General features: G+C 44.9%; 1 protein-coding gene across 1 annotated transcript in view; it reads right to left on the bottom strand.

Moving 5' to 3' along the window:
* Window positions 1-4,210: 4,210 nt before the first annotated feature.
* Window positions 4,211-25,304, bottom strand: part of LOC306918082 (metabotropic glutamate receptor 7-like) — a gene marked incomplete at its 5' end in the record, with an annotated part of 197,894 nt that continues 176,800 nt past the window's right edge. The window contains 2 exons of the mRNA XM_079530969.1: window positions 4,211-4,336; window positions 10,621-10,888. Coding sequence (XP_079387095.1) covers window positions 4,287-4,336; window positions 10,621-10,888 — 318 coding nt within the window. The 3' untranslated portion in view covers window positions 4,211-4,286. The remainder of the gene's footprint in view (window positions 4,337-10,620; window positions 10,889-25,304) is intronic.

The following is a 25,304-nucleotide window of genomic DNA, read 5'->3' on the forward strand; positions in this document are numbered from 1 at the left end:
TACACGTTATAATGACCTGCGAGGATACATCGATTCTGTTTGTGGATGTTTTACCATTGGTATTTCAGGAGGCAGACAGACAGACAGGCTGACAGACAGGCTGACAGACAGGCTGACAGGCTGACAGACAGACAGACAGACAGGCAGGCTGACAGACAGACAGACAGGCAGGCAGGCAGGCAGGCAGGCAGGCAGGCAGGCAGGCAGAGATCTCTATTGTAAAATCATCAGTGTTCATTTAACTCTGAGAGTGTACAATGGAATCCAACCAAAGTTGGATCCATTTGAACTCTCAAGAGTTACAAACCTGTAAAAGGGTCCATGGACCTGGACCCCCGGTGGTCCCAGTACCTTACGTTGAGAAACAGTGCTACTACACCCTGTGACATGCACGCACGCACGCACGCACACACGCACACACGCACACACACAAATGACTATGATACCCTGCCGTGTTTAAATTGTAGAAAAGATAACAAAATGATGCTTTTATTACATTTCGATAGTTTTGAAAGACATCACAACATACTTGCATGATTTGCTCTGATATTTTATGTTTTTCTTTCCACATACCATTGATAATAGGCATCAACGCAGCCTGTACGAAACCATAGAAAACCATGCATGCTTCAAGATACAGAGAGGTGGGGCATGGGGGTCAATTCAACAACGGATTAAAGCCATATTCTGTCAGAAATCAAGACTTCGGTTCGGTTCAAGCAGTGGTTTTCAACCCCGTTCATGTCAGGGTCCATTATTTATTCAGTGGTTTTCAACCCCGTTCATGTCACGGTCCATTCTTTATTTAGTGGTTTTCAACCCCGTTCATGTCACGGTCCATTCTTTATTTAGTGGTTTTCAACCCCGTTCATGTCAGGGTCCATTATTTATTCAGTGGTTTTCAACCCCGTTCATGTCACGGTCCATTCTTTATTTAGTGGTTTTCAACCCCTTTCATGTCAGGGTCCATTCTTTATTAGGCATTTGACCCACACGGACCACCATTTGATGACATTTAGCCTCTCAGACCCAATACTTTATGTTGTTATCTTTGGATAATATTTTGTCCACAATTCCATGCTGTATTGATGTTGGTACCATTAGAAGAGAACATTCTCTAATTGTTTAGACTTCTTGTAAAGTAGGTAATGCAGTTGTTTAACAAGGGTCCATTTAGTCTCCTTTTGCGCTCTCGAGAGTCAAAGATCTATAAGGGTCCATTTGGTTACCAACTCCATCCATCATTTAGCGGGGGACCACCTGGAACCGCCTCAAGGACCACTGGTTGAAAACCACCAGGGTTCGAGGAACAAAATGAAACCGCAGCAGAACGATGTTTAGAAGCTCAGTAACATTTTCAGAATGTATTATCATTATCTTTTTTTCTTGTTCATTTATATATATTTTTGTTTCGACACATCAAATAGAGAACAAACATACATCATCGGCACATGCAATGTGAACACTGTTGTGCTTCTCATTATTACCATTCAGAAGTAAAGCCAATCCAACGACGACTAGATGGTAACAGCTCGTTGAAGCTCAAACAACACCAATGATTCTAGTTGGTAACAGCTCAAGCTCAAACCACACCAATGATTCTAGATGGTAAAAGCTCCACCCATTCTCGGCAGGAACCCCTTTTGCTGTTTTAAGCATTATGTTATGCTTTAGCAATTGAAAAATAGCAGATTTACAAGCTCATATCGCTACGAGCTTGTAGATCTGCTATTTTTGAAAAAACGTAAAAATGTGGCACAAATCTTTGAAAATATACTCGTTCAGAGCAAACGTTTTAACTATTTTGTTTTTGCTTCTGGGGGGGGGTCCCTGGAACAGCATATTTTCAGATGGGGGTTCGCGGCCAAATACATATCATTTTTGGGGTTCTTGACATGAAATATTGAGCACCACTCACATAGAAACATAGGTATTTCAGAAAACTGTCATGATTTAGAAGACACTTTTTTAAATTTCGATGTCAGGCCTAAATGGGTTAAGCTCAAACCACACCAATGATTCCAGTTTCCAGACGCAACAAAACCGTTGTAGCGTTCCTCGCAGCGGTCTGATATGTCCCCGTTGCAGGTCGGCGCATGTCGGCTCATTGCGTCGCAAGTGATTCCATTCAAAGGAGCTTTATTGGCATTAGAAAACCCTTGTCGCGGAAACTCTGTGGTGTACGTTACATCAAAAAAACTTTAGCTATGGAAAATCTGGAAATTGCAGCTGGGCACACCTCGGCGCTTGTGTGTGCAGTTAAAGCACCATTCTGTCACAAGGAGTTTCAAGTATTTGCATGTTTACAAGGAGTTGCATGTTTGCAAGGAGTTGCATGTTTACAAGGAGTTGCATGTTTACAAGGAGTTGCATGTTTGAAACGAGTTACATGGCAAGTGATTGGTGTGGTCTGGGCTTCAGATCGCATGTTTTTCCATCCAAAGCCAATCCAACAAAGACCGGGATAATATCTACATTTGTTACTCCAAACATGAGAAATACCCTCGACTATTAACCCATTTAGACCGTACGACGTGTGGGAACATCATAACTAATCCAACCGACGGGTTGCTGGGCGCATTTTCATTGATATCAACCGAGAGAAAGATATTCTGAATTGTTTTCTTTTTTTTTTTGGAGTTGGCCTCTCCTTCTGCACCATACTCCTTGCTCTTTCGCGCATGCGCGTTGTCGTTCACTTCCCTGTTTACCGTTCACAAAGAAAGGCTCGGCGCGCGTAATCTAGGGAGCTCTCCGTGGTTTTGACCAGATGGATATACTAAGCTCTTCCTTTCTGACTTCAACATGCCTCTCGTTCAAAATATGAAGCGAGCGATCATCAGTGACTTTTATCGGAATCTTAGCGAGGTAAGCAAGCAAAAATATGTCTCCCAGGTTTTTTTCCGGAACGGAAGTGGGGGGGCTTACAGAGTAAAAGCAGCCATATCTTCCCGGCACCCCGAGCTTCTATTTTGAAAGAAATCCCGGCACTGATTGTTAAGAAACATATAGTTACAATGCCCATCACTGGTGTATGTATAATAATAATAATCATCATCATCATCTGACTGACTGACTGGTGAGAGAGAGAGATAGAGAAAGAGATATATAGAGAGAAAGACAGACAGACAGACAGAGAGAGAGAGAGAGAGAGCAATACATCTACTAAGTCAAATTAAATCAACTCCAGCTGTTTAAACAGAAATAAGAGGCACACGGAAGAAGAAATCACTTCATAAATAATACAATAAAAAATAAATCATTTCTAATGAGAACTCCAAGAGAATATGGCTTTAATGGCATCTCAATAAAGCAACAACAACCAAAACCAAATCAAATAAATTGTTTTAAAAAAAAAACAAAGCCACTTGTTCTGTCCTGTTCCGTGTTGTGTGGCGCTGTGCGGCGCTGTGCGGCACTGTGCGGCGTGGTCGGTGCGCGGTCCATCCGGTCACTACAAGTCAACAATAACCGGCTTTCCAAAAAAGGACAAGGTCGCCCCCTATAGACCGTCCGTCCATCCGTCCGTCCATCAACCGGCTGTGTCAGAAAGCAAGGGGAGGGGTGGGGGTCCCGCCTACCTTTTTTTAGGGGAATGTTTTGTTTAAAACCCATACAGCCGAAAGGAACTGGTTGGAATAACGTGTTCCTTCCATGTGCTATACGTCCAACCGGGGAAACTCCCCTCTGTCAGGTGATAAGAAGCAGCTTGGACTCCTCATGCATTGAAGGAAGCATGAGGTCAGTCCGATGCCCTCCCCAGGTTGGCATAGGGAGTGTATAGCGACCAGGATTACACTAGATAATTGAGTACCACAGACGAATAACAGTCTAAGTCCACACTATTGATCCATAATATATAAATGATAGATCAGGGTTCAGGACAACGAGGCCTTTTCGTGGAGGGGTCAGTCTGAAATTTGGACTTAGACTGTTTTTCGTCTGTGGTACTCAATTGACACTGGGTGAAAAATGGGTTGCAAAAAATCGTGGGATAAATAAAACCCATACAGCTAGGTTGTGTAGAAAGCCTGTGCTTGTCATGTTCAGGACTCAGGTGGGAGGTATGGTATGGTAGCGTGATGGCGGTTTGGACACGAATCCACAGTCATGGAGTGCATTGGTACGCTTAGCGCTCCGCTAGGCTCCGCTGTGCAACGCTCCGTCAAGTCTCGTCTCTCTGTGCTTCATCCGTCCGTTCCGATAATCCTTCCTCCTTCGGGCCACAGATAAAGGATGTTATAAAGCGCTTTACTTTTCTTTTTCTTCTTTGTCCAGAAAGCAGGTCAGATCATGAGGTTGTTGTAACTCACGTACGTTTTCTTGGTCGCCTGTCCTGTTGAGGAGACAGAGAGACGAAACGAGGTCAGTGTTTACGTTCATCGACTGAAACTATGACGAAAGATGTTCGTCGTCCTATACCTTTTTTAACTGACGAAAACTAAATAAGAATAAGCTACGAAACTAAGACTAAATACAATGACTATAACTTTGTCAACAAATGAAAACTAGACTAAAATGTCAGGGAGAGACTAGTGGATCCAGTGACGTATAAGACAAGTCATTTTGTGTCTGGTTGGGCTCTGAAAATAGCAGATCTACAAGCTCACAATGTGTCGCTCTGACGCGTTGTGAGCTTCTAGATCGGCTAATTTCAGCATGTGAACATGTGTAAAATCAGGCACTATGATGCCAACAGCGCCCGCCCAAAGATGTTTTTGTCAACTATATCATCTGTATAGCTATCGTCGACTATAATCTTATGTCATCAACTAAAACTAGATAAAAACAGGCAATAAGACGGTGCAATAACTAATCAAATCAATTTAATCATTTATAAAAATGATTAAATAATGATAATAGTAATTTTTATAGGGCTTTAAAAATGGATTACATTTAGTTTTTTACTTGTCCGGGGTGGATGTGCGTGCCACACCTGGCTCAACCAGATCCCATAGCCTGTGGCAACAATGCTAATTAACAGCTTCAATTTGGGGAAAGTTTACAAATCAGCTTCCATTAACGTTTACCACCAACCAACGGAGGAGACAAATGCATGACAGCAACATGACATGAGCACCACATGACAGTAGCTCTAAAAGCCAACCGCCATCATGTCACTGTAGCATGTACACTGAGTGCTAGCGTGGCTCGTTGTAGACAGAGCAGGGCAGGAATGCCATCGTTGTTGCCTCTCATTTTGGCCTCGTGGCCCCTCAAATAAAAAGATGATTACAGTGTTGGCTATGGGCCGTCGAATGAAGCTTGTTTTGACCAGAAATAAAGAGATAATGGTCGAATCAAAGAAACAGATAGTGGGCGCGGGTGCGCGTGAAATTCAAGACGGCACGCTCCATTGCTAGCAACCCAATGCTAATGTGAGTAGCATTACGACTTGATCTATCGTAAGCACTATACAAGACCAATTGCCGTACATCTACGGCAATGGCGCCCAGTGTGTTAAACCAATCCAGTAACTTTTGATTGTTTGGTGCAGGGCTGAGCATGGGTCTGATTGTAATTGGGGTTCCCGCCCAAAATGGGTTAAAAACCAAATCGGCCAAAAACACTGGGCTCTATACGTCTCTATCCTGAATAAATCTATGGGCATCTTTTTTACAACATAAATTTTTAACAACAAAGGCTACAACATACATTTGCATGCACAGCGGTAAGGGGCTGCCAATGTATCTTTTATTTTCTTACGGCCACTTTCTTTTTCTTTTCATACATTTTTATCCCACGATTTTGCAACCCATTTTTTCACCCAGTGTCAATTATCTAATGTTATCCTGGGCGCTACACTTCCTCTGCCGGGGGGGGCGGGGGGGGGGGGGGGCGGACAGACCTCATGCCTCCTTCTATGCATGAGGAGTCCAAGCTGCTTATTTTCACCTGACAGGGGAGAGTTTCCCCGGCCGGACGTATAGCGAGTGGAAGGAACACGTTATTCCGACCAGTTCCTGCCCACGTCTTTTCTGAATCTAAACTGGGCAAGATGTTTATCTTTAAACCGGCCCTCTCGCGTGGAAAGCCAACATCTTATCACTAAAGCCAAAGGCATATCCCTGTGTCTTTGGGGAGATATTAGACTTTTAGGCCATCAGGCTGAGGCTGTGAACCACTCTGACACATTTAGTTACTGTACTTTACAACACTGCATCCCATGTGTGTGTGTGTGTCTCTCACCTAATGTGACTGCCTGCATTAACGCTTCACGCCTTGTCTCCCGTCTCTCACGTACGCACCGTACGCACGCACAAGCACACATGCACATACATTACACACACACACCCACACACACACACACAAACACACACACACGCTCTCTCTCTCCAGCCGCTCTTTCGCCCTTCCATCTCAGCGACAGAGGGATGTGACATTTATTAATGGTGAATTTATGTGCATGACCGCTCCGAAAAGCTGCTCCGCCTCCCCCCGGAGAGCGTCCGTCAGCTCCTGTAACCGCCAGAGCGCCAAATACCTCGCCGCGAGAGAGAGAGAGAGAGAGAGAGAGAGAGAGAGAGAGAGAGAGAGAGAGAGAGAGAGAGAGAGAGAGAGACGCCTCCGCCATGATGTATGGGAATTAAAGGCGCTTGGATAAAGGCGCTATATAAATGCACCATTTACCATTATTTACCATTTTAAAGCCATATAAGCAGCTCTGGCAGCTTGACTTGGTTACCCATAATGCAGTGGTGTGGTGGTTATTTCTTGGAGGGGTGCTTAGAGCCCCTCCAACGTCTGCCTTTACCCATAATGCAGTGGTGTGGTGGTGGGAGGGGCTTAGAGCCCCTCCAACGTCTGCCTTTACCCATAATGCAGTGGTGTGGTGGTTGTTTCTTGGACGGGTGCTTAGAGCCCCTCCAACGTCTGCCTTTCAGACAGGACGTCATGTGGCAGCCAAGTCTATGGACTTTTAATGTTTGTCTTATTCATGCTCTCCCCAAAAAATCAACAGGCCTCCCCAAAACATCAGCATCCTTCATCTCAACCTGTAAAGTAACTTGTAACTCGATTCGGTATAATTGTAGTGTGGTAAATAAGCATAATATTTGCCTCTGAGAGGTAAAGGAGTATAGAAGTATAAATATAACGTATCTAAATACTCATGCAAGTACAGTAAAAGTACCTCAAGATTGTACTTAAGCACATTACTTGAGTAAATGTATTTCCCACGGCTGGCTATGCTGATAATGGCTCTAATCTGGTCTCGGTTCTGCCTCTCACAGAATTCCGAGAGGCTGAAATCCCTCCTATTAATGTCCCTGTTGTAATCATGCTGTTATGAGTGAATGGCAACGTCCGTGTGGCTGATTTAATGATTTTTGGGTCAATTGCAATGTTATGAACACAATGGCAACCAAATGGAAGCTCACGAACCGACAGCAAGAGAGGAAATTACCGACCGGGCGAGAGGAGAGGGATATAAAGATCCTACGTGCATGTCTGCATCCCACACACACATTCAATAATGAACGAGTATGCACGCACGCACGCACGCACGCACTTCAGGACATCAATATTTTAGGACAGTGTTTTTTATGAATGCATTCTTTTAATGCCATTTTTTCGGCCATGACCAAAAACAGCAGGTCTTCAAGCCTGCTGTTCTGCAGGTCTTCAAGCACGTTGGGGCTTTGTGCCCCAACGTGTTTTGAGCTTGTAGATCTGTCGCTCCACCATGCAGTTCAGAGCCTTTGACTAGTGTTGTCGTTTGAGCTGCACGCCGCTCCCCAGAGTGGTGCTCGAGAGTGCAGCCGTCTACCTCCCGCATCGATCAAAAACAACCCTACTCGCTTTTTAAAAGCTGCCCTGTGTCAACAGCGTGAACAACGACCCTGGCTGGACGCACGTCAACTTGACGCTGTGTGATCCGTATACTGGTCTGTAGGTGAAGGTATGCTGTCGGTTGTTCTGTGTGATCCGTATACTGGTCTGTAGGTGAAGGTATGCTGTCGGTTGTTCTGTGTGATCCGTATACTGGTCTGTAGGTGAAGGTATGCTGTCGGTTGTTCAGTGTGAGCCGTACTGGTCTGTAGGTGAAGGTATGCTGGCGGTTGTTCTGTGTGAGCCGTACTGGTCTGTAGGTGAAGGCATGCTGTCGGTTGTTCTGTGTGAGCCATACTGGTCTGTAGGTGAAGGTATGCTGGCGGTTGTTCTGTGTGAGCCGTACTGGTCTGTAGGTGAAGGTATGCTGGCGGTTGTTCTGTGTGAGCCATACTGGTCTGTAGGTGAAGGTATGCTGGCGGTTGTTCTGTGTGAGCCGTACTGGTCTGTAGGTGAAGGTATGCTGTCGGTTGTTCTGTGTGAGCCGTACTGGTCTGTAGGTGAAGGTATGCTGTCGGTTGTTCTGTGTGAGCCGTACTGGTCTGTAGGTGAAGGTATGCTGGCGGTTGTTCTGTGTGATCCGTATACTGGTCTGTAGGTGAAGGTATGCTGGCGGTTGTTCTGTGTGAGCCGTACTGGTCTGTAGGTGAAGGTATGCTGGCGGTTGTTCTGTGTGAGCCGTACTGGTCTGTAGGTGAAGGCATGCTGTCGGTTCTGTGTGAGCCGTACTGGTCTGTAGGTGAAGGTATGCTGTCGGTTGTTCTGAAGCCGTCCAACAAGAGAGAGATACATTGGATAATAGAATCATGAATTAAACCTGCGAGGTAAATGCGACAACACACTAAAGTGTCCCCGTTATGCGCGTAAAATACATGGAATAACATTGGATATATTCGCCACTTTGCCCTGATGAAGAACAGCTGCCAAGGTCCAAATATGCTGGCAGTCGCCTTTTAAATAAAGAAAGGCCGCTCCTCTTTTTTCCCCTCCTGAGTTCCAGGATGGGTCGTCTGATGATTTATTCAAACGTTCGATATATATACAGTACATTCTGGGTCAATAAATAGGCGTACATATAAAAGAGGTTATTTCAAATCGTTCACGTGCGCACGTATATGCAAGCGAGTGCATGTGACGCAGCTCTCCACTAAAAATCCACAACACAGCTCACAACTGCAGGAATACGTGTACACGCACGTGCACATTTTTGCTTTGAAAGAATCCTATTTTCCTAAAGGAAAGGGATATTTCTGCGGTTCATTGCATCTGTTTTATTCATGGTCAGGCCATGTGGGAAGCCGTAAAAGAAGTGCTGCGACTTTAATTGCACTGCCCGTGAGGAGTTGATCGTCACCATGGTTACGTTAGACACACACGCACTTGCATGCACGCACGCATGCATGCACGCACGCACGCACAAACTTGCATGCACGCACGCACGCACGCACGCACGCACACACGCACACTCAGTGGTGTAGAGTAACTATAAGTGCATTGACTCAAGTACTGTAATTAAGTAAAATGTAAAATCTACATCTCGGATCCAAATGTTGTACTTTTACTCCACTACATTCATTTGAAGACTTAGTTACTAGTTAACTTCAGCTACTTTGTAGGTTTTAGTTACTACAGTTACGTTGTAGATTTTCAGATGGGGAGCGACTGACACACCTAGTAATTCATTTTCAATTTCCGCCCATGTTAACTATTTGGGGGTCCCCAAAATAATAATAACTAGAAAAAGTGCCCTTCCGGGCACAGGTCTCCACCAGGAGGATAGGAGTGTGTGTGATGTTTGGCAAAATGTTTAGGAGGATTTTTTTTCCTTCATTTTGTTGAGGAAATGCAGAGCCAGATCACTCATAGCATCTCTGAGGATAGAATTCTGGATGAGCAGGACATGTGCAGCATTTTGTCCAAATCGGGCCACTCCTGAAAACTTTGGAAGGCAATCTTAGCCAATCAGTGTACAATCTGAGAAATCCAACAGACTCGTCTTGATCACATGACTACAGAGATGATGTGTACCGATTTGAGGCATTTTGTTCCAAAAATGTGTTTTGCAAAAATCAACCTGTTGGTGGCGCTATAACAGGCCAATGTGAAAAGGGTGCGATATATTCCTCAGCCTAGTAAGAAAATGTGTGAAAGATTTCACGTAAATTGCATGCTGCGTTCATGATTTGAGGCTATTGTTCAAAATGGGGCAATCTTGCAAACTGTGAAAGCCAATTATAGGCAATTAGGATGGAATATGAAATATCAGACAGATCCGACTTGAGCACATGACCATAGAGATACTGTGTAACTATTTGTGAGATTTTTGGACAGAATCTGGAGGAGTAATATCAAAAAATGTGTTTTACAAAAGTCGGCCTCCTGGTGGCGCTATAAAAGGCAGATGCGGAAAATGCAGGTAAAAGGTTTGTCCTTGGCCTCTAGGGAGTGTGCATGCAACGTTTCACGCAGATCGGTGCAGTTTTAGGTAAAAAAAATGTGAAAAGCTGCCTCATGGTGGCGCTATAACAGGCCGTTCTGGAAAATGTGGGGCAGAGGTTCATCGTTGGCATCCAGGGAGTGTGTGTGCAAAGTTTGGCATCGACCGGGTTAACGGTGCCGGAGATTAGCTGTTCACAGACGGACGGAAGGACGGAAGGAAGGAAGGACGGAAGGACGGACACACGGACGGAGTGCAAAACATACTCTCTCCCCATGCCTTCGGCCTGGTGGAGACAATAATAGTCGTCCCCGGAATGAATAGGAATGAGAACCGTAGGGTGTATAACTCACCGCTGGGCTCTGTGGTGGACGAGGGGTCCTGGGGGCACAGCTCCGTCCTGGCCTCCCCGTTGGGCCTCTCTCCGCTGGGCTTCTGGGAGGAGAGCCTGGAGGACATGGTGGCCGCCGTCACCACCGCCTTGAAGCTGCGCTTCCTCTTCTGAACGTTGAGCTCCGGGTGGAACAGGATGACGTACACCTTGGGCATGTAGAGCATCCCCAAAGCCACGGACGCACTGAGGTTCATGGAGATGGTCAGGGTGGTGGTCTGGATGTACAGCTGTAAAGAGAGAGAGAGAGAGAGAGAGAGAGAGAGAGAGAGAGGAACACATCTGTCACTTTGACCAGTAACACCGTGGGCATGTAGAGCATCCCCAAGGCCACGGACGCACTGAGGTTCATGGAGATGGTCAGGGTGGTGGTCTGGATGTACAGCTGTAAGGAGAGAGAGAGAGAGAGAGAGAGAGAGAGAGAGAGAGAGAGAGAGAGGAACACATCTGTCACTTTGACCAGTAACACAGTGGGTATGTAGAGCATGTAGTCTGGATGTAGAGCTGTAAAGAGAGAGGGAGGAACACATCTGTCACTTTGACCAGTAACATTCTATAACCCAATTTTTTGCCTAAGCTGAAATTCTGAGCACTACCCCCCCCCCCTGCTAACATGGGGAGAGCCCCGAACTGAGCTCATGCTTCCTTCAATGCATTTTGATACCCTCTTATTGCCCGTGACGCTATTGACGTAATGAATCAAACAATCCCCCACTACCCTTGAGGTAATTGAGGTAATTGTTTTATTCCTTATAATCGGGGGCTTTGTTTTAAATTATGTAGCAACCTTTGGCTAGTTTGGCTAACGGCCAATGTAATCTATACCTAAAACTGGCTGAAATCCTCGCGTGCACGCTCTCGCACGCACGCGCGCGGTCTTTATGTGCATAGCTGCATAAAATGCGATATTCGGGGCTTGATTAGAGCTTAATTTGAATTTGATATTAAAATAAACGATCGCTTAGCATCCCGGACAGATGACTGAAAGCTAGCGGATATTGATGTTCTGTTTAACCGGAAATGACATCGCCAGATTCGCTCTATTCGGTCAAAATCGGCATAATGGTGATGTTACCGCCACCACCAGGACTGAGTGTCTAATACTATAGTATTGTCCCGTAAAATGAGATATCACAACATTTTCAATTGCCATTAAAATGATGAATTAAAAATATGAATAGTGCAGGTAGAAGGCACAATCCACTGTTAATTAGGGTGGCCATAAGGGGGTTTTAAGGCAAACATATTTTCAACTGAGGTCTTGCACCCAAACCTATATCACAGGTCTACAGCTATTAAAGAATTGGGTGAAACATATATTTTTTGGTGTGCGCTCAAACGTTTTGTAGTTCCTTTCATTTGTTTTTCTTTTTTTGCATGCTCCATCGTTTTGTATTTGAGAAGAGAGAAGAGAGAAGAGAGAGGATAGAGGTATAGAGTGAGAGCAGGAGTGAAAAAAAGAAAAAAAGGCATAGGAACAGGTCAAATAAGGTAAAAAAAGAAAGAAAGACAAAAGTAAAGAATAAAGAAGAATAAAGTCCAAAAGTTATAAACACATATACAGATAGCAAATGCAGTATCTGGCATCATGGGGGAATGTTTGAAAATGTGAAAATGTTTAAAAAGTAAAGCATTACACCTCTCAAAGCAGTTTTATCAGAGTCGTCCACCAGGTCCAATTGGACCGTTACTGAACTCTACGCCAGACAGCCAAACCTTCTAAATGCAAATCCACCTCCTCCTACAGCAGAACTGTATAGATAGAGTAGCTGGAGGACCATTAAGTCCAGAGTACAAGATATTGCCGCTGTCGCTCCAGAACCGTAACTCTTCAGGACATGGAGAAAAAAGAACCTGTGATCCAATGTAGTTATAATACCTATTATTTAGTCACAAGATCGTCTTGGTAATACTGTTCTGTGGACCCACTGGAACCACCTTCAAGGACCCCCGGGGGGTCCCCGGACCCTACTTTGAGAAGCAGTGGGTGTGATGAAAGCTAAGTGATGTGACAGAGACAGTAAAGGTGACACTGCTACATATGTGACCAGATTTGACTGAGAGACTGCCATTGCGCAAATTCCATCTTTTCACCAGAGGAGAAACACTTTTTTTCTTTTCTTTTTTTTCAAAATGAGTTTATAGCACAGGCAGACTCATCACATACTAGAGCATGTCTGAAATAAGTGTCAGAGCTGAAATCGACATGTAAATATGAAATAAATGCTTAAACATGTAGCTAGGAGTAATGTTAGAGACCACAGAAGTGAACCTTTCAAGCCTGTTTTCTCAACTTGCTGTTTCTCTGCAAGACATTACTCTAAAATCCAATGGCAGTCCCTCAGTCAAATTTAGTCACAAATCATCACAGACAGACAGTCTCCTGCTAGGCTAGACGGCGTAAGACCGTCAATCTTCTAGCGGAGAGGCTCGGCCGAGAGACGGAGAGAGAGAGAGAGAGAGAGAGAGAGAGAGAGAGAGAGAGAGAGAGAGAGAGGAGAAAGCGTTTGAGGACATTTTTTGACAAGGCCCTTTTGGAATGACACTGTTGATTAGCTCACATTATAAACCCTCACTCTCTGACTGACTGGACTCATGTAGCCTGCAGCGCTGGAACAACAATATTACTCAGAGGTTTCTACTGATGTTGAAGTAGCTGTTAAACATTCTCAAGTATAAGGCATTCAAAATGTTACTCTGACTAAAAGTGCAAAGGAAAAACTAAAACAATCAAATAAAAAAAGAGAAAAACATGCTGAAATGGTTCCAAAAGGCAGATCTACAAAGCTTTTAGATCGGTTGTTTTGAATAATAGGGCTTAATTGGTTATCAATGCATGTTTTATAATAATAATCCAAACCTGCAGGATTCTTTCTGTTACATCTGACATGACTCCCACTTTCCCTGCAAACTACAGACAGGATATCCACATTAAGGATCATGGACACAACTACTACATTCAATTGTTATTACTATTGTAACTCTCTCCTTACTGGCCTACCGGCATGTGCACTTAAGCCTCTCCAATTGATCCAGAATGCCGCAACTCGCTTGGTCTTCAACCAGACAAAATTCTCACATGAGTACAAAACTCTGATGCTGGCCAAGCCTGATCCAACCCTGGCTACAACACTTGGAGTTGTTGTTCTTGCTTACTGTAAATCGCTCTGGATTAAGAGCGTCTGATAAATACCTACATTTGTAATTGTAATTTGTAAACTACAGACAGGATATCCACCAGGCTTATGAACACAACTACATTCTCAGACCATAATAATAATAATGGATTGCATTTTTTACAGTGCTTTTCTAAGTGATCAAAGTGCTTTACGGTTCACTCATTCACACATTGGGAGGTGAAGTGGCGAACAGTCCACACCAGCGTCCTCACTTCCCACATAACAAGTTTTGGCAAGCTCACACCCAGGCCCGCGGGAAGTACTTTACACTAGCAGGGGCTGAGCGTCCAGTAGGGGGTGCGCGTGCGTTAGCGCGCGCCGCAAAAATGCGCGTGCATGTGCCTCGTGCACGCGCGTTTTCGCGCATTTTCACACGGAAAAGTGGCTTTTACTTTCCCTCTCTACACGCAAGTTATATGAATAAACTGACAAAATGCATCATAAAAAGGCATAGGCCTATTTAGGCTACACATGACATTGGCAAGGCCCGATATTAAAACAAAACATGTAAATTATAGCCCTATTATACAACAGACGAGCTGACAGCGCAGCGCGCTTGGGCTCGGCGACCCGGGTGTTGTATCGTCATCATTCATCATAGATCCCTCCCCGTCAGAATCTAATATCTAACATCAAATTGCAGCAACATTCAGCAGTTCAGTTGGCACGGCGGCCATAGTAATTAGTGTCGTGTATTTTGGACACGAGACCATACAAACTTAACCAAAACGGGAGAGCGGAGATAATTGTGTGAGACACGGCAGACAGAGTGAAGTTCCTCAGAGATGTCGGTTTATTTCGAAGTACACAGCATAGCAAGACATGGCATAGGCTCCTCCAGCCTCACGGCCTCGGGTCGACTGACTAAATGACATAGAGAATCAACTAGCTTAAGTACAGGTTTACACAATACACATTGGACCAGACTACCATTTGGCCATTCCTAGAAGGTAAATCAGGATCACTGTGGCCCTTTGATCCACTGTTTTAGCATTTGGTTGCCCTAGGTGTGAATCAGGATCTCAGGAACTGAACTCAAACAAAAGGCACTGAAGAGCCATCCACACCCCGGGGGTCCCGAGCCAAGTGCTTGAAGTTTGAGACAAGCATCTCGGACGACACCTCCAAATAGGATGAGCTAAAATAGGTCTACTGCATGTAAACACATGTCACATTTTGTAAGAGAACATGAGATATTGAAGAATTATGGATTCATAATTCACCACATTCCCCCTTTGACAAACTCTAGTCTGTCACTATGAAATATGAAACCATAATTATCTTACCAGTTACCACCCCCCTTGATCCTCAGCTTAACAATACTCAAGACACCAGAATAACAGCTTTACCCCAACATGGTTTTCAAACACAAACATTCAAGATTACACAACTCGACATAAATGATTTCCTTTACAGTAAGTACAAATACAATTTCGTATCAGTGGATAATTCATAATTGGTTTCCATTACAGTAAGTTCAAACACAATTTCGTATCAGTGGATGGATCGGATCAGAATTCTCTTTGCGTTATTTCAAACTCTTATGGCTAAAAATGTCACAGAACATTAGGAGGATAATTTCCCTGTTGTTACTCAAATCTAGGATAACATGTTTATAAGCACCAGATCACATGAAACTCTCTCTTTGGAGTTTTCACAGGACCGAAATCAAAATAAGTCTTAGACTTATCCTGACCATAACACACCAAATCACATAAACCTCTCTTGGAGATTCACAGGACCAATAACACACCAAATCACATGAACTCTCTTTGGAATTCACATGAAAAATAAGAAAAAGGAAGAACACGTTATATCCCAGAACAGAAGCCAACAGAAATTTAACCCCTCACTAATAACTCCCATCCCGTAATTTAAATCACATTTTAAGCCCTAGAAAACCACAAAAGAGTCAAATTGAACCCTCCTTTCAACACTGTCGGTACTACACGACTACCAATTAATTACCCTGTAATTTAATCACTATCCTGACTTTAACACTGTCGGCACTCAAACGACTGCCAATTGCCCTGTAATTTAAACATAAATGATTAGTACAAACGAACGTGACGCACAATTGTAATCAGAAAGAAGGAATGTCCGTCTCCCTCATATGAACAAAGGAAATTCTTCTGTTTGCTGCATTCCGTTACCTCAAAGTTCGCTCAGCTGCATGGACCAAGTTGAGAAAATGTTCACCGCTCTGTTTTCGCTGAAAGCTCTCGAAGCAAACTCTCATCATCTCATCATCTCCCCCCCCTCCCAGCTCTGAAACAACAGAGATGGGAATACGAAGAGAAAAAGGCCGCAACGTAACTTCATCACAGACCCCGCAGGTCCGTGAAGGCCCTCAGCTTGAGTCGTCAGCCGGCCATGGAAAGTGGAAACCGCCGCCGCGCCAAGCGTCGAGTGGCCGCCTCTCCCCGTCGGGATGAGCGATCCCCTCTCCCCCTGGAACGCTGGTGTCCCCGTGCCGTGCTGCACCGCTCCTCCGCTCGCCGTCCCCAGCGTAGAGTTGATGATCGAAGGCCCCTCCCGTGTGGCTGTCCGCTTCGCCGAATGCACCTCCGTCCACCCCGTGCACTGGCTGGATAGTGACGCAGGCCGCCGTTGCGCAACACTCCTCATCGCGGTGGCCCGTCGCCATCCTCGTCCTCGTTCCGCTGGAACCCGTCGTTGCCGTCTTCCACAAAAACTCGCTGATTAGACTGAATAAAAAGCCGCCGAGTCTTCCTGTCTGGCGCTGGAACGCACCATAGACACCGGTTTCTAGGCACCACATGTCGTTCCCTTCGCCTGACGCAAAAAATGCACCAACACGACCGGGTCGGCACCACATGTCGTGTATTTTGGACACGAGACCATACAAACTTAACCAAAACGGGAGAGCGGAGATAATTGTGTGAGACACGGCAGACAGAGTGAAGTTCCTCAGAGATGTCGGTTTATTTCGAAGTACACAGCATAGCAAGACATGGCATAGGCTCCTCCAGCCTCACGGCCTCGGGTCGACTGACTAAATGACATAGAGAATCAACTAGCTTAAGTACAGGTTTACACAATACACATTGGACCAGACTACCATTTGGCCATTCCTAGAAGGTAAATCAGGATCACTGTGGCCCTTTGATCCACTGTTTTAGCATTTGGTTGCCCTAGGTGTGAATCAGGATCTCAGGAACTGAACTCAAACAAAAGGCACTGAAGAGCCATCCACACCCCGGGGGTCCCGAGCCAAGTGCTTGAAGTTTGAGACAAGCATCTCGGACGACACCTCCAAATAGGATGAGCTAAAATAGGTCTACTGCATGTAAACACATGTCACATTTTGTAAGAGAACATGAGATATTGAAGAATTATGGATTCATAATTCACCACATTAGTAAATACTATATTATTTCTCACTGCAATAATGACTATTAGAGAAATAATATAGTTAAATAGTAAATGCTTTACCTTAAACCCCAAATGTGCTCTTGCGCTCCGGGGTGGTTAATTCCCACATCATGGCATTTACTGTATATCCAACGTGTGTTACGTGTCCAGAATGTCATTATGTACGTGAGGGTAATAACGGTAGTCGCCTGGCTCATGGCTGCAGGTACAGGGGCCGCCCGGGCATGCAGGTAGACTCGAGCTCGGCCCCGGCTGAACACTGCTGCTGGTGCTGCTGCTGCTGTTGTTGTTTTTATTATTGTCCTCCTCCTCCTCCTCCGACGACGACAACTCCACGACAATGTCCTCTTCAACGTTAGCACTCGTCCCCTGCTGAACACTGCTGCTGGTGCTCATGAAGGGTTCATGAACTAGACTTGATTTGGGCTTGGACCCACCAAAGAAATTACTCATTCTCTTCTGAGCCATGTTGACAACAACAACACACACAGTCAGGCTGACCGGAGAAATTCAAATTTGTGCGCTCCGTACGTAAAGGTAACCGGAAATAGTGTCAGCAGCAGAGCAGAGACGATGATAAATATAAAAACAAACCAAAAAAGTCACACAAGTGTAGTTTAAGAATACTATTTATTTTATCCTCCAACCAGTCCACTTTTTATTTATATAAATAATAACGTGACATTTCTATTATTCATATATATATTTTTTTAATTTCCTTTTTTCCCCCCCTCCTGTTTGAGGGGGGGCTGTGCCTGGGGGGAGGGGGTGCTCCAGCCCCCGAGCACCCCTACTTCCCTCAGCCATGCTCACGCCGACCGATTCACTGGAGGCGATGTAGGGTTCAGTGTGTTGCCCAAGGACACTTCGACATGTGGACAGGAGGAGCCGGGATTCGAACCACCAAATCATTGGACGACCTGCTCTACCTCCTGAGCCACAGCCAGTTGATGTGTCAAACAACTGGACGTGTATGCGTGCGTGCTCACGTCCAGTTGTTTGACACATCAATATCTAGGATCTACAAAATGTGACAAACGGACATATTGAGCCTACGACGCACAGTATGGCATCCCCCTAGTACCTCTACCTCCACATTTACTGGATCCTGTGAACTTTTGTGGCCAGATGTAATTTCCTGGGGTCTAGTAGGACTATAGTAAATTATAAAAAAGAAATCGCCATACAATTTTGTTAAAAAAAATACGTATTTACTAGCCCCATGTTCGAATGCCCCAAAAATAAGCTATAATCGCAAAAATTAATGAATGCAGCAAATGGAAAATAAAAAATAAAAAATAAAATAACAGTCATCATTTACTGTCTCTAATAACAAACATGAACCTTGGTTGAAAAAAACGAAAGTTGTCCTTAAATCTCCCTGTGACAGACAGGGACAGCAGAGGACACAGTTACACCGGTGGACTCACATTCCCGCCGCACGGCAGGGGAACTCTCGCGGGATCAGTCGGGGACAGACAGGGTGAGTGGGGAATCATCGTCCTCATTTGCATAATTGCTTTTTCCCGCTAAATGCTTCCATGGGGCTGGACTGGCGTTAGCCTCCACGCCGGCTGCGTCATCATGTCTCGCACCGAACACAGCTTCGTTCGCGCTGCACTGATATTATGCTGAGTCACCGCAGCGCGACAACAAGCCGCCAATGTGCTCGTCTCGATGCGAGACACGCTGAAGCAGCCATAGCGTGGAGACCAGCGTCAGTCCAGACCCCAGGCAGCCCCATATGGAACCTGTCACTCCGCTATTGTACACAACTATATGCTTTTATCCACGCTTTTCATCCGTTTTTAAATCTAAATGTCCCATCCATGGGTTTGTTGTTTGGGTTTGGTGTTGTCTGCTCTGCTGACTGCACACTACAGGCTGTTTGGTGCACCGTGGCGACTGTGGCTCAAGAGGTAGAGCAGGTCGTCCAATGATCCATGGGTTCGAATCCCGGCTCCTCCTGGCTACATGTCGAAGTGTCCTTGGGCAAGACACTGAACCCCAAATTGCTCCCGATGTGCTGGTTGGTACCTTGCATGGTTTCCGCCGCAATCGGTGTATGAATGTGTGTGTGAATGGGTGAATGTAATGCACAATCTATGTAAAGCGCCTTGGATAAAGGCGCTATATAAATGCACCATTTACCGTTGTACCCGTTCCGACTGAAACTCGTCCTGTGAGAAACGTTCCGGGGTGAAAAAACGGTCGTCAATTTTTATTCGAATCGTGACAGCCTTAGTACAGTAGAGTAGTTATTCAGTTACTGTCCAACTCTGCCAATAAAGTGATCCACTTCTCTCCAGATGAAAGTAGAGAATGTCGTCTTTCTTTTGAAATAGTTTACATCATCATAGAACTAAATATTATTTGGGTCTTGAAAGATTAGTAAAACAAAAAAAGCAAAACAAAAAAAGCTGTCCAGGGCTGCAGACTGTTCTACAGAAACTATGGGCAGTGAATGGGTTGAGTAACTTGAGTAAGTAAATGTACTTGAATACTTTCCAGCTCTGCACGGCTAGCGGAGCGGCACCGATGTGGATTCACGGAGCGGAGCGTGTTCCAGGTTATTGTAAACAACAAGAGGCGAGGTGGATGTGATGGATCAAAGCCGGAAGCCGCATGAGTCTTCATTTTTAATCACGTGACACAGTCACTACAGAATCAGGATGTGTACAGGCCAGCCAATCAGGATGGAATGTGTACAGGCCAGACAATCAGGATGGAATGTGAAACATCTGGGAGATACTGTACGTCTTAATCACAATACTTAGAACCGGGAGGTTTGATATGGGCCTGTAATTGTTTCAAAAGTGTTTAAGATCATTTGTTTTAGAGTGTCTTGATGATGACTTTTCCAGGGTCTGTGGGAAGCCAACCTGGGAAGAAAAAAAAAAAAAAAGGAAATCCCTTCAATGTGTGTGTGTGTGTGTGTGTGTGTGTGTGTGTGTGTGTGTGTGTGTGTGTGTGTGTGTGTGTGTGTGTGTGTGTGTGTGTGTGCATTAGGCATGCCACGGTATGAGATTTTACAGTACGGTACGGTGCCGGTATTGAAAACCTATACCTCGGTATTCCACGGTATTTATATTTAAAAAAAAAGAAAAAAGATTGCCCCCCCCCCACCTATGTCTAGTGACTACCCCCACCTCCTTATAAGCCCTTTTTTGTTCCCCAACCTGTAGGCCTACATATCTTATTTATGATAATTTGAATTTTGTTATTTGTCATTCGTCATGATTATGAATTGGTTACCCAGGACCGAATGGAAACAAGACTGCAAGGACTTTTTTCAGTGATCCCTTTGGACATGTGTTTGACTGTACCCTATAGTGATTACATTTCTGCCAATAAAGTATTCAATCAATGAATCAATAGCTATTCCCCACTGTATTTCACTGTACTATGGCTCCCCCTAATGGCCGTTTTGTACCCTGCACGCTGGAGCAATCTGCTCCAGGTAGTGCAATCTGCGCATGGTCACAACTGCGTGTCTCTGTGTTGACAGTTCACACTTTTAGTTTAGTACATGTGGAAATATGGAATATAAAATTGGATCTGGGTGTCTTTCAGCAACACTAACTCAAAGGTAGGAAGCAACTTTTCAATCTACTGCAGCGGTGTGGTGAAAATAAATGTTTTGCCTTAGTCTGGGAGTGGAGTTGCACTGCATGCGCGCAGCATGCGCCGCCCACCAACGCTGTATTAAAATACCGTAAGCTCGGAAATCTCACGGTATCAACACCGTGGCTGTTCCTGTCGCGGTATTACCGAAATTCGGTAAACCGCGGCATGCCTAGTGTGCATGCATGCGTGATGGTCCATGTCTCAGCCCCATACAGCAGTTATTGTCTCCACCAGGCCGAAGGCATGGGGAGAAAGTATGTTTTGCACTCCGTCCGTCCGTCTGTGTGTGTCTGTGTGTCCGTCCGTCTGTGGACAGCTAATCTCCGGCACCGTTGGCTTGATCACAGCCATACTCTGTTCGCAGGAGTGCTCAGTTTCAAACAAAATGCTGCAAATCATGAACACATCGTGTGAATTCCGTGAAATTGTGCACACACATTCCCACTAGGCAGAGGAAGAAATGCCATTTGAACATTTTCAACTCAGCCTCATGGTGGTGCTATAACTGGCCGATTAGTGTTTTTACCTCTAACTGCACGGATATTTGTATAACTTTGTATGCCAACTCCCTAGAGGTCAAGGAAAAACCTTTGCCTGGAATTTTTCACATCTGCTCTTTATAGCGCCACCAGGAGGCCAACATAATTATGTAAAACACATTTTCTAATATTACTCCTTCAGATTTCGAAATCGGTACACATGTTCGGTACACATGTTCTCCATAGATCAAGATAGGTTTGTTTGATTTCTCATAATCCACCCTGATTTGCTACGATTGGCTTCTAAACTTTTCAGGAGTAGCACCCTTTGTACCCATTTTGTACAAATCGCCACAACTACTCAACGCAGCGTCCAATTGCGGTGAAACTGTGCATGTGTGTTCCCACTAGGCTGAGGAAGAAATGCCACTTGACAGTTTTCAAATCAGCCTCATGGTGTGTGTGTGTGTGTGTGTGGTGTCACAGCGTGACACACACACATACATGTTCTGCTGGGTTACATAGTAAATGGCTCACTGGCATTCGCAATTACTCCTAAACATTTTGCCAAACATCACACACACTCCTATCCTCCTGGTGGAGACCTGTGCCCAGAAGGGCACTTTTTCTAGTTTCAGCTGCTGTTGGTAGTCACATGGCTGCCAGTTCCCACTTGATGTTGTTTGGGAGTTCTGACTGCGACAGACCGTACTGAATAACTGCTAGCTTGCATAAGTTCTTCAGGCTAGGGCTCAAGTCTAAGACATACAGGTCATCAGCTGTTTTTGTTCCTCCAAAGAGGTCATCAGCTGTTGTTGTTTCTCCAAAGAGGAGGATACGATCTCCCACCATGCAACAGCACATACTATTCATGTTAGACGGGCCTTTCCCCTTGGTCTCAACCTTCTTCCAGGAGAAGGTCTCTGGACTGAATTTCCACATATCATTGAAGGTTTGGTTACCATTGTGTGCACCAAATATGTACAGCTCTCCATTGTGGGTAATGGCTGAATGATGACAACCTCTTGGAAGAACCTGTATAGAAGTCGTGTTCAGCCAGTTGTTGGTCACAGTGTCAAACACACTGATGGTGTTGGAGGGCACCCGTCGGTTCTCCCAGTTCCCAATGTGGATGAGGATGTGGTCCCGAATTACAAACATCTTTGTCCCAATGATGGTAGCAGAGTGATGTGATGCAGGATATGGTGCAGTTCCTCTGGTGTTAATTAAAGTCCAGACCATTGTGCTGGTGTCCAACTTGTACATGTCATCAGTGAATCCAGTCTGGGTGACTCCTCCATAGATTAACATGACCTTCCCCAAGACACAGGCTGAGTGGTACCTCCTCCCCTCTGGAACTGTCCCAGAAACCTGTGGTGAGAACCATCTGTGGGCGTTGACATCAAATGCATAGAGCACATTGCAGTGAGCCCGCCCTCCCCAGAGGTAGACAGTATCTTCAATCAGCACAGCTGTGTGACCGCGGCACCAGGTGGGAACCTCTGGGGGATGTTGTCCTTGTGCAGGCGTCACCGAAGGCAACGCCTTCAGGCACAAAGACTCTGTGTTGAATACACGAGTCTCTCCGTTCCTCCGGGAACGGTGACACCCAAAGCAGAACACCTGGTGTCCCACCGCCAGCGCTATGTGCCCCGATATGGCCGAAGGCAGAGCGTCCTTCTGATGCAGCGTCCAGTAGAACATTTCTCACTAAGGGCCGACTTCGATGACACAGGTTCTGGAACTGTAAAAGATCAGTGCTGTTCCCTGGAACTGACATTTATATTGGTTCAGCTTCGCTGACGTCACACAAAGGTTGGCCAGTTGGCAAAGATCACAAGTTAAGGCTCGGCCAATCACAGAAGCCGATAACTGTTCATCGCCCTAATATGGCATTTGTTTTATTTATTTCGTAATGGAAGTGAATGTTGTCAGACTGGCTGGGGGGTGTCATGTCCAATTATGGATGGGGAAGCAAAGTTGGGGTAAACGTATTATGTGATCTAGACATGTGCTCTCATCAGAGAGAAAGAAGGAACTGTCAATAGTATCAGTAGCAGCATCAGAAGACTCACAGTGGCCTATAATGATTGTATGAGGCTGCTGATGAGAGTGCCAAGAAGCTCCAGTGCTAGCCAGATGTTTGTTAGTGTCGGAGTACCTACCTGCTCTGCTGTACTACGTAACCTTATGTACAGATTCATGTGTAGGGCATCTGAGTCAATAAACGACATCATTGCTGTAATAACGGACCCTAAACGCAGTTCACTCAGGTTCTCGTCGAGACTGTGGAACCACTGGCGCACATGTCTGTATGTCAGAAACTGAACAGTGTGGGATATGTGCATATATGTACCTTTTTATTTATTTTTATTTTTGTATTTACTGTTATATTGTATTGTTTGTGATATGGATCCTCCTGGGTCTGAAATAAAGATTGATTGATTGATTGATTGATATCACATTCCATGGGGCAATAAACAGGCTGCATGCGGGGGTTGGATGCAGCTACCTTCCTGCTAGAGTGAGAGGTCTTTACGACACCTACAGAGGAAGGGGTGCTGACTCACAAAGTACACACAGATAATGGCAGGGGGAACAATGTAACTAAGTACCACTTTAATTCCTGTCATAGGTGATCAATATGTGTTCTAGAGTCCATACTTAGATATTGGGTTACCAAAACACCTTTATAATAATATCTAAGAGTCTACCAGTTTAAGCTAGACTGGAATAGCAGCTAGTCTTACACCACAGTGCTGGCTGACAGGCAGAGGGTTGAACCGCCTCCCTCAGGCGGAGATGTGACCTCATTCAGGGCCTGCTGTATTCATGTGTGTGAACTAGCTGTGGGGTAGATTAAGGGGAACACCAGGAGAGCAACAGGCGAGAGGCCAGTGGTAAATATATATAAATGTGCTTAATTAATATCATGTGTTGTGTTGTGTGATGTTTAGATTACAACCATGTATGTGTTGTGCTTCTTGTCTCCCACATAACAATGATAATCAGATTTAAAACCATAGGTTGTAGACTACCATAGGTAAAACATAGGTAAACATAGATGATACATAGGTAGTGTTGAGCTAAATAGTACCAAGATCAATAGGAGCTGAACTCCTCACAGACAGCTAGGGTAGGGACAGACTATTAGGCAAAGCTCCGGAGTACTGTATCCGTCCTGTGTCAGGGGGAGGGTGAAACAAACCAGTGTGTTTATGTTGTATACGAGTTAATAAAACCTTATAAAAAGCATGTTGAGTTTGTAAAGAGAAGCAATTATTGGAACATTTAGTTTAGCCTATGCGTGTTAATTCTTTAGTAAATCCCGCCTGTTGTAGAGTTGGTCGGATACTCGGCTATAATCTCACCGAAATCCGAACAATATGGATACATCATGAATAATTTACGTCAAAGTATGATCACATGATGTGGTTGATTGAATGAATATGATTTGAATACTTTCTTTCTTTCTTTGACACCGTACTGAATAACTGCTAGCCTGTGTGTGTGTTCAGCAGTGTTGTCAACTAAAGTTCATAATTATGCCAGTCGTGGAATAGTAGCTGGTTTGTTGCTGGACATTGTAGGTTAGCTAGTCCTGCTAAGCGGCGACATTCCAAATCATACACGGGTTGTGCTTATAACCACGATCCGCTTCTGTGGCCAACGTGGAAGTTCCTCTCGCCTACAACAACTGTGGACTAGATCTAAATATATAATATGGACCAGACCGCGACGGAGGCCCCGCCGTCTCAAGCAACGTTCAACACGGCAACTCGCTCGCTTTCGCTCACTCGGTGGCGTCTCACATGTCTCAAGTTCGCTTAAACCGACTCAGGGCCGTTCAAGTTGCGAACCGATAAACCTATTTAAACCTATTCCACCTATTTAACTCTTTATCTGCCTAAAACGACTGTGGACGAGTTCTTAGGTTATTATTAAGATAAAGATTGAGGTAACTA

This window comes from Electrona antarctica, assembly GCF_951216825.1.
Source record: "Electrona antarctica genome assembly, contig: scaffold_41, whole genome shotgun sequence".
In the NCBI taxonomy this organism is placed as follows: domain Eukaryota; kingdom Metazoa; phylum Chordata; class Actinopteri; order Myctophiformes; family Myctophidae; genus Electrona; species Electrona antarctica.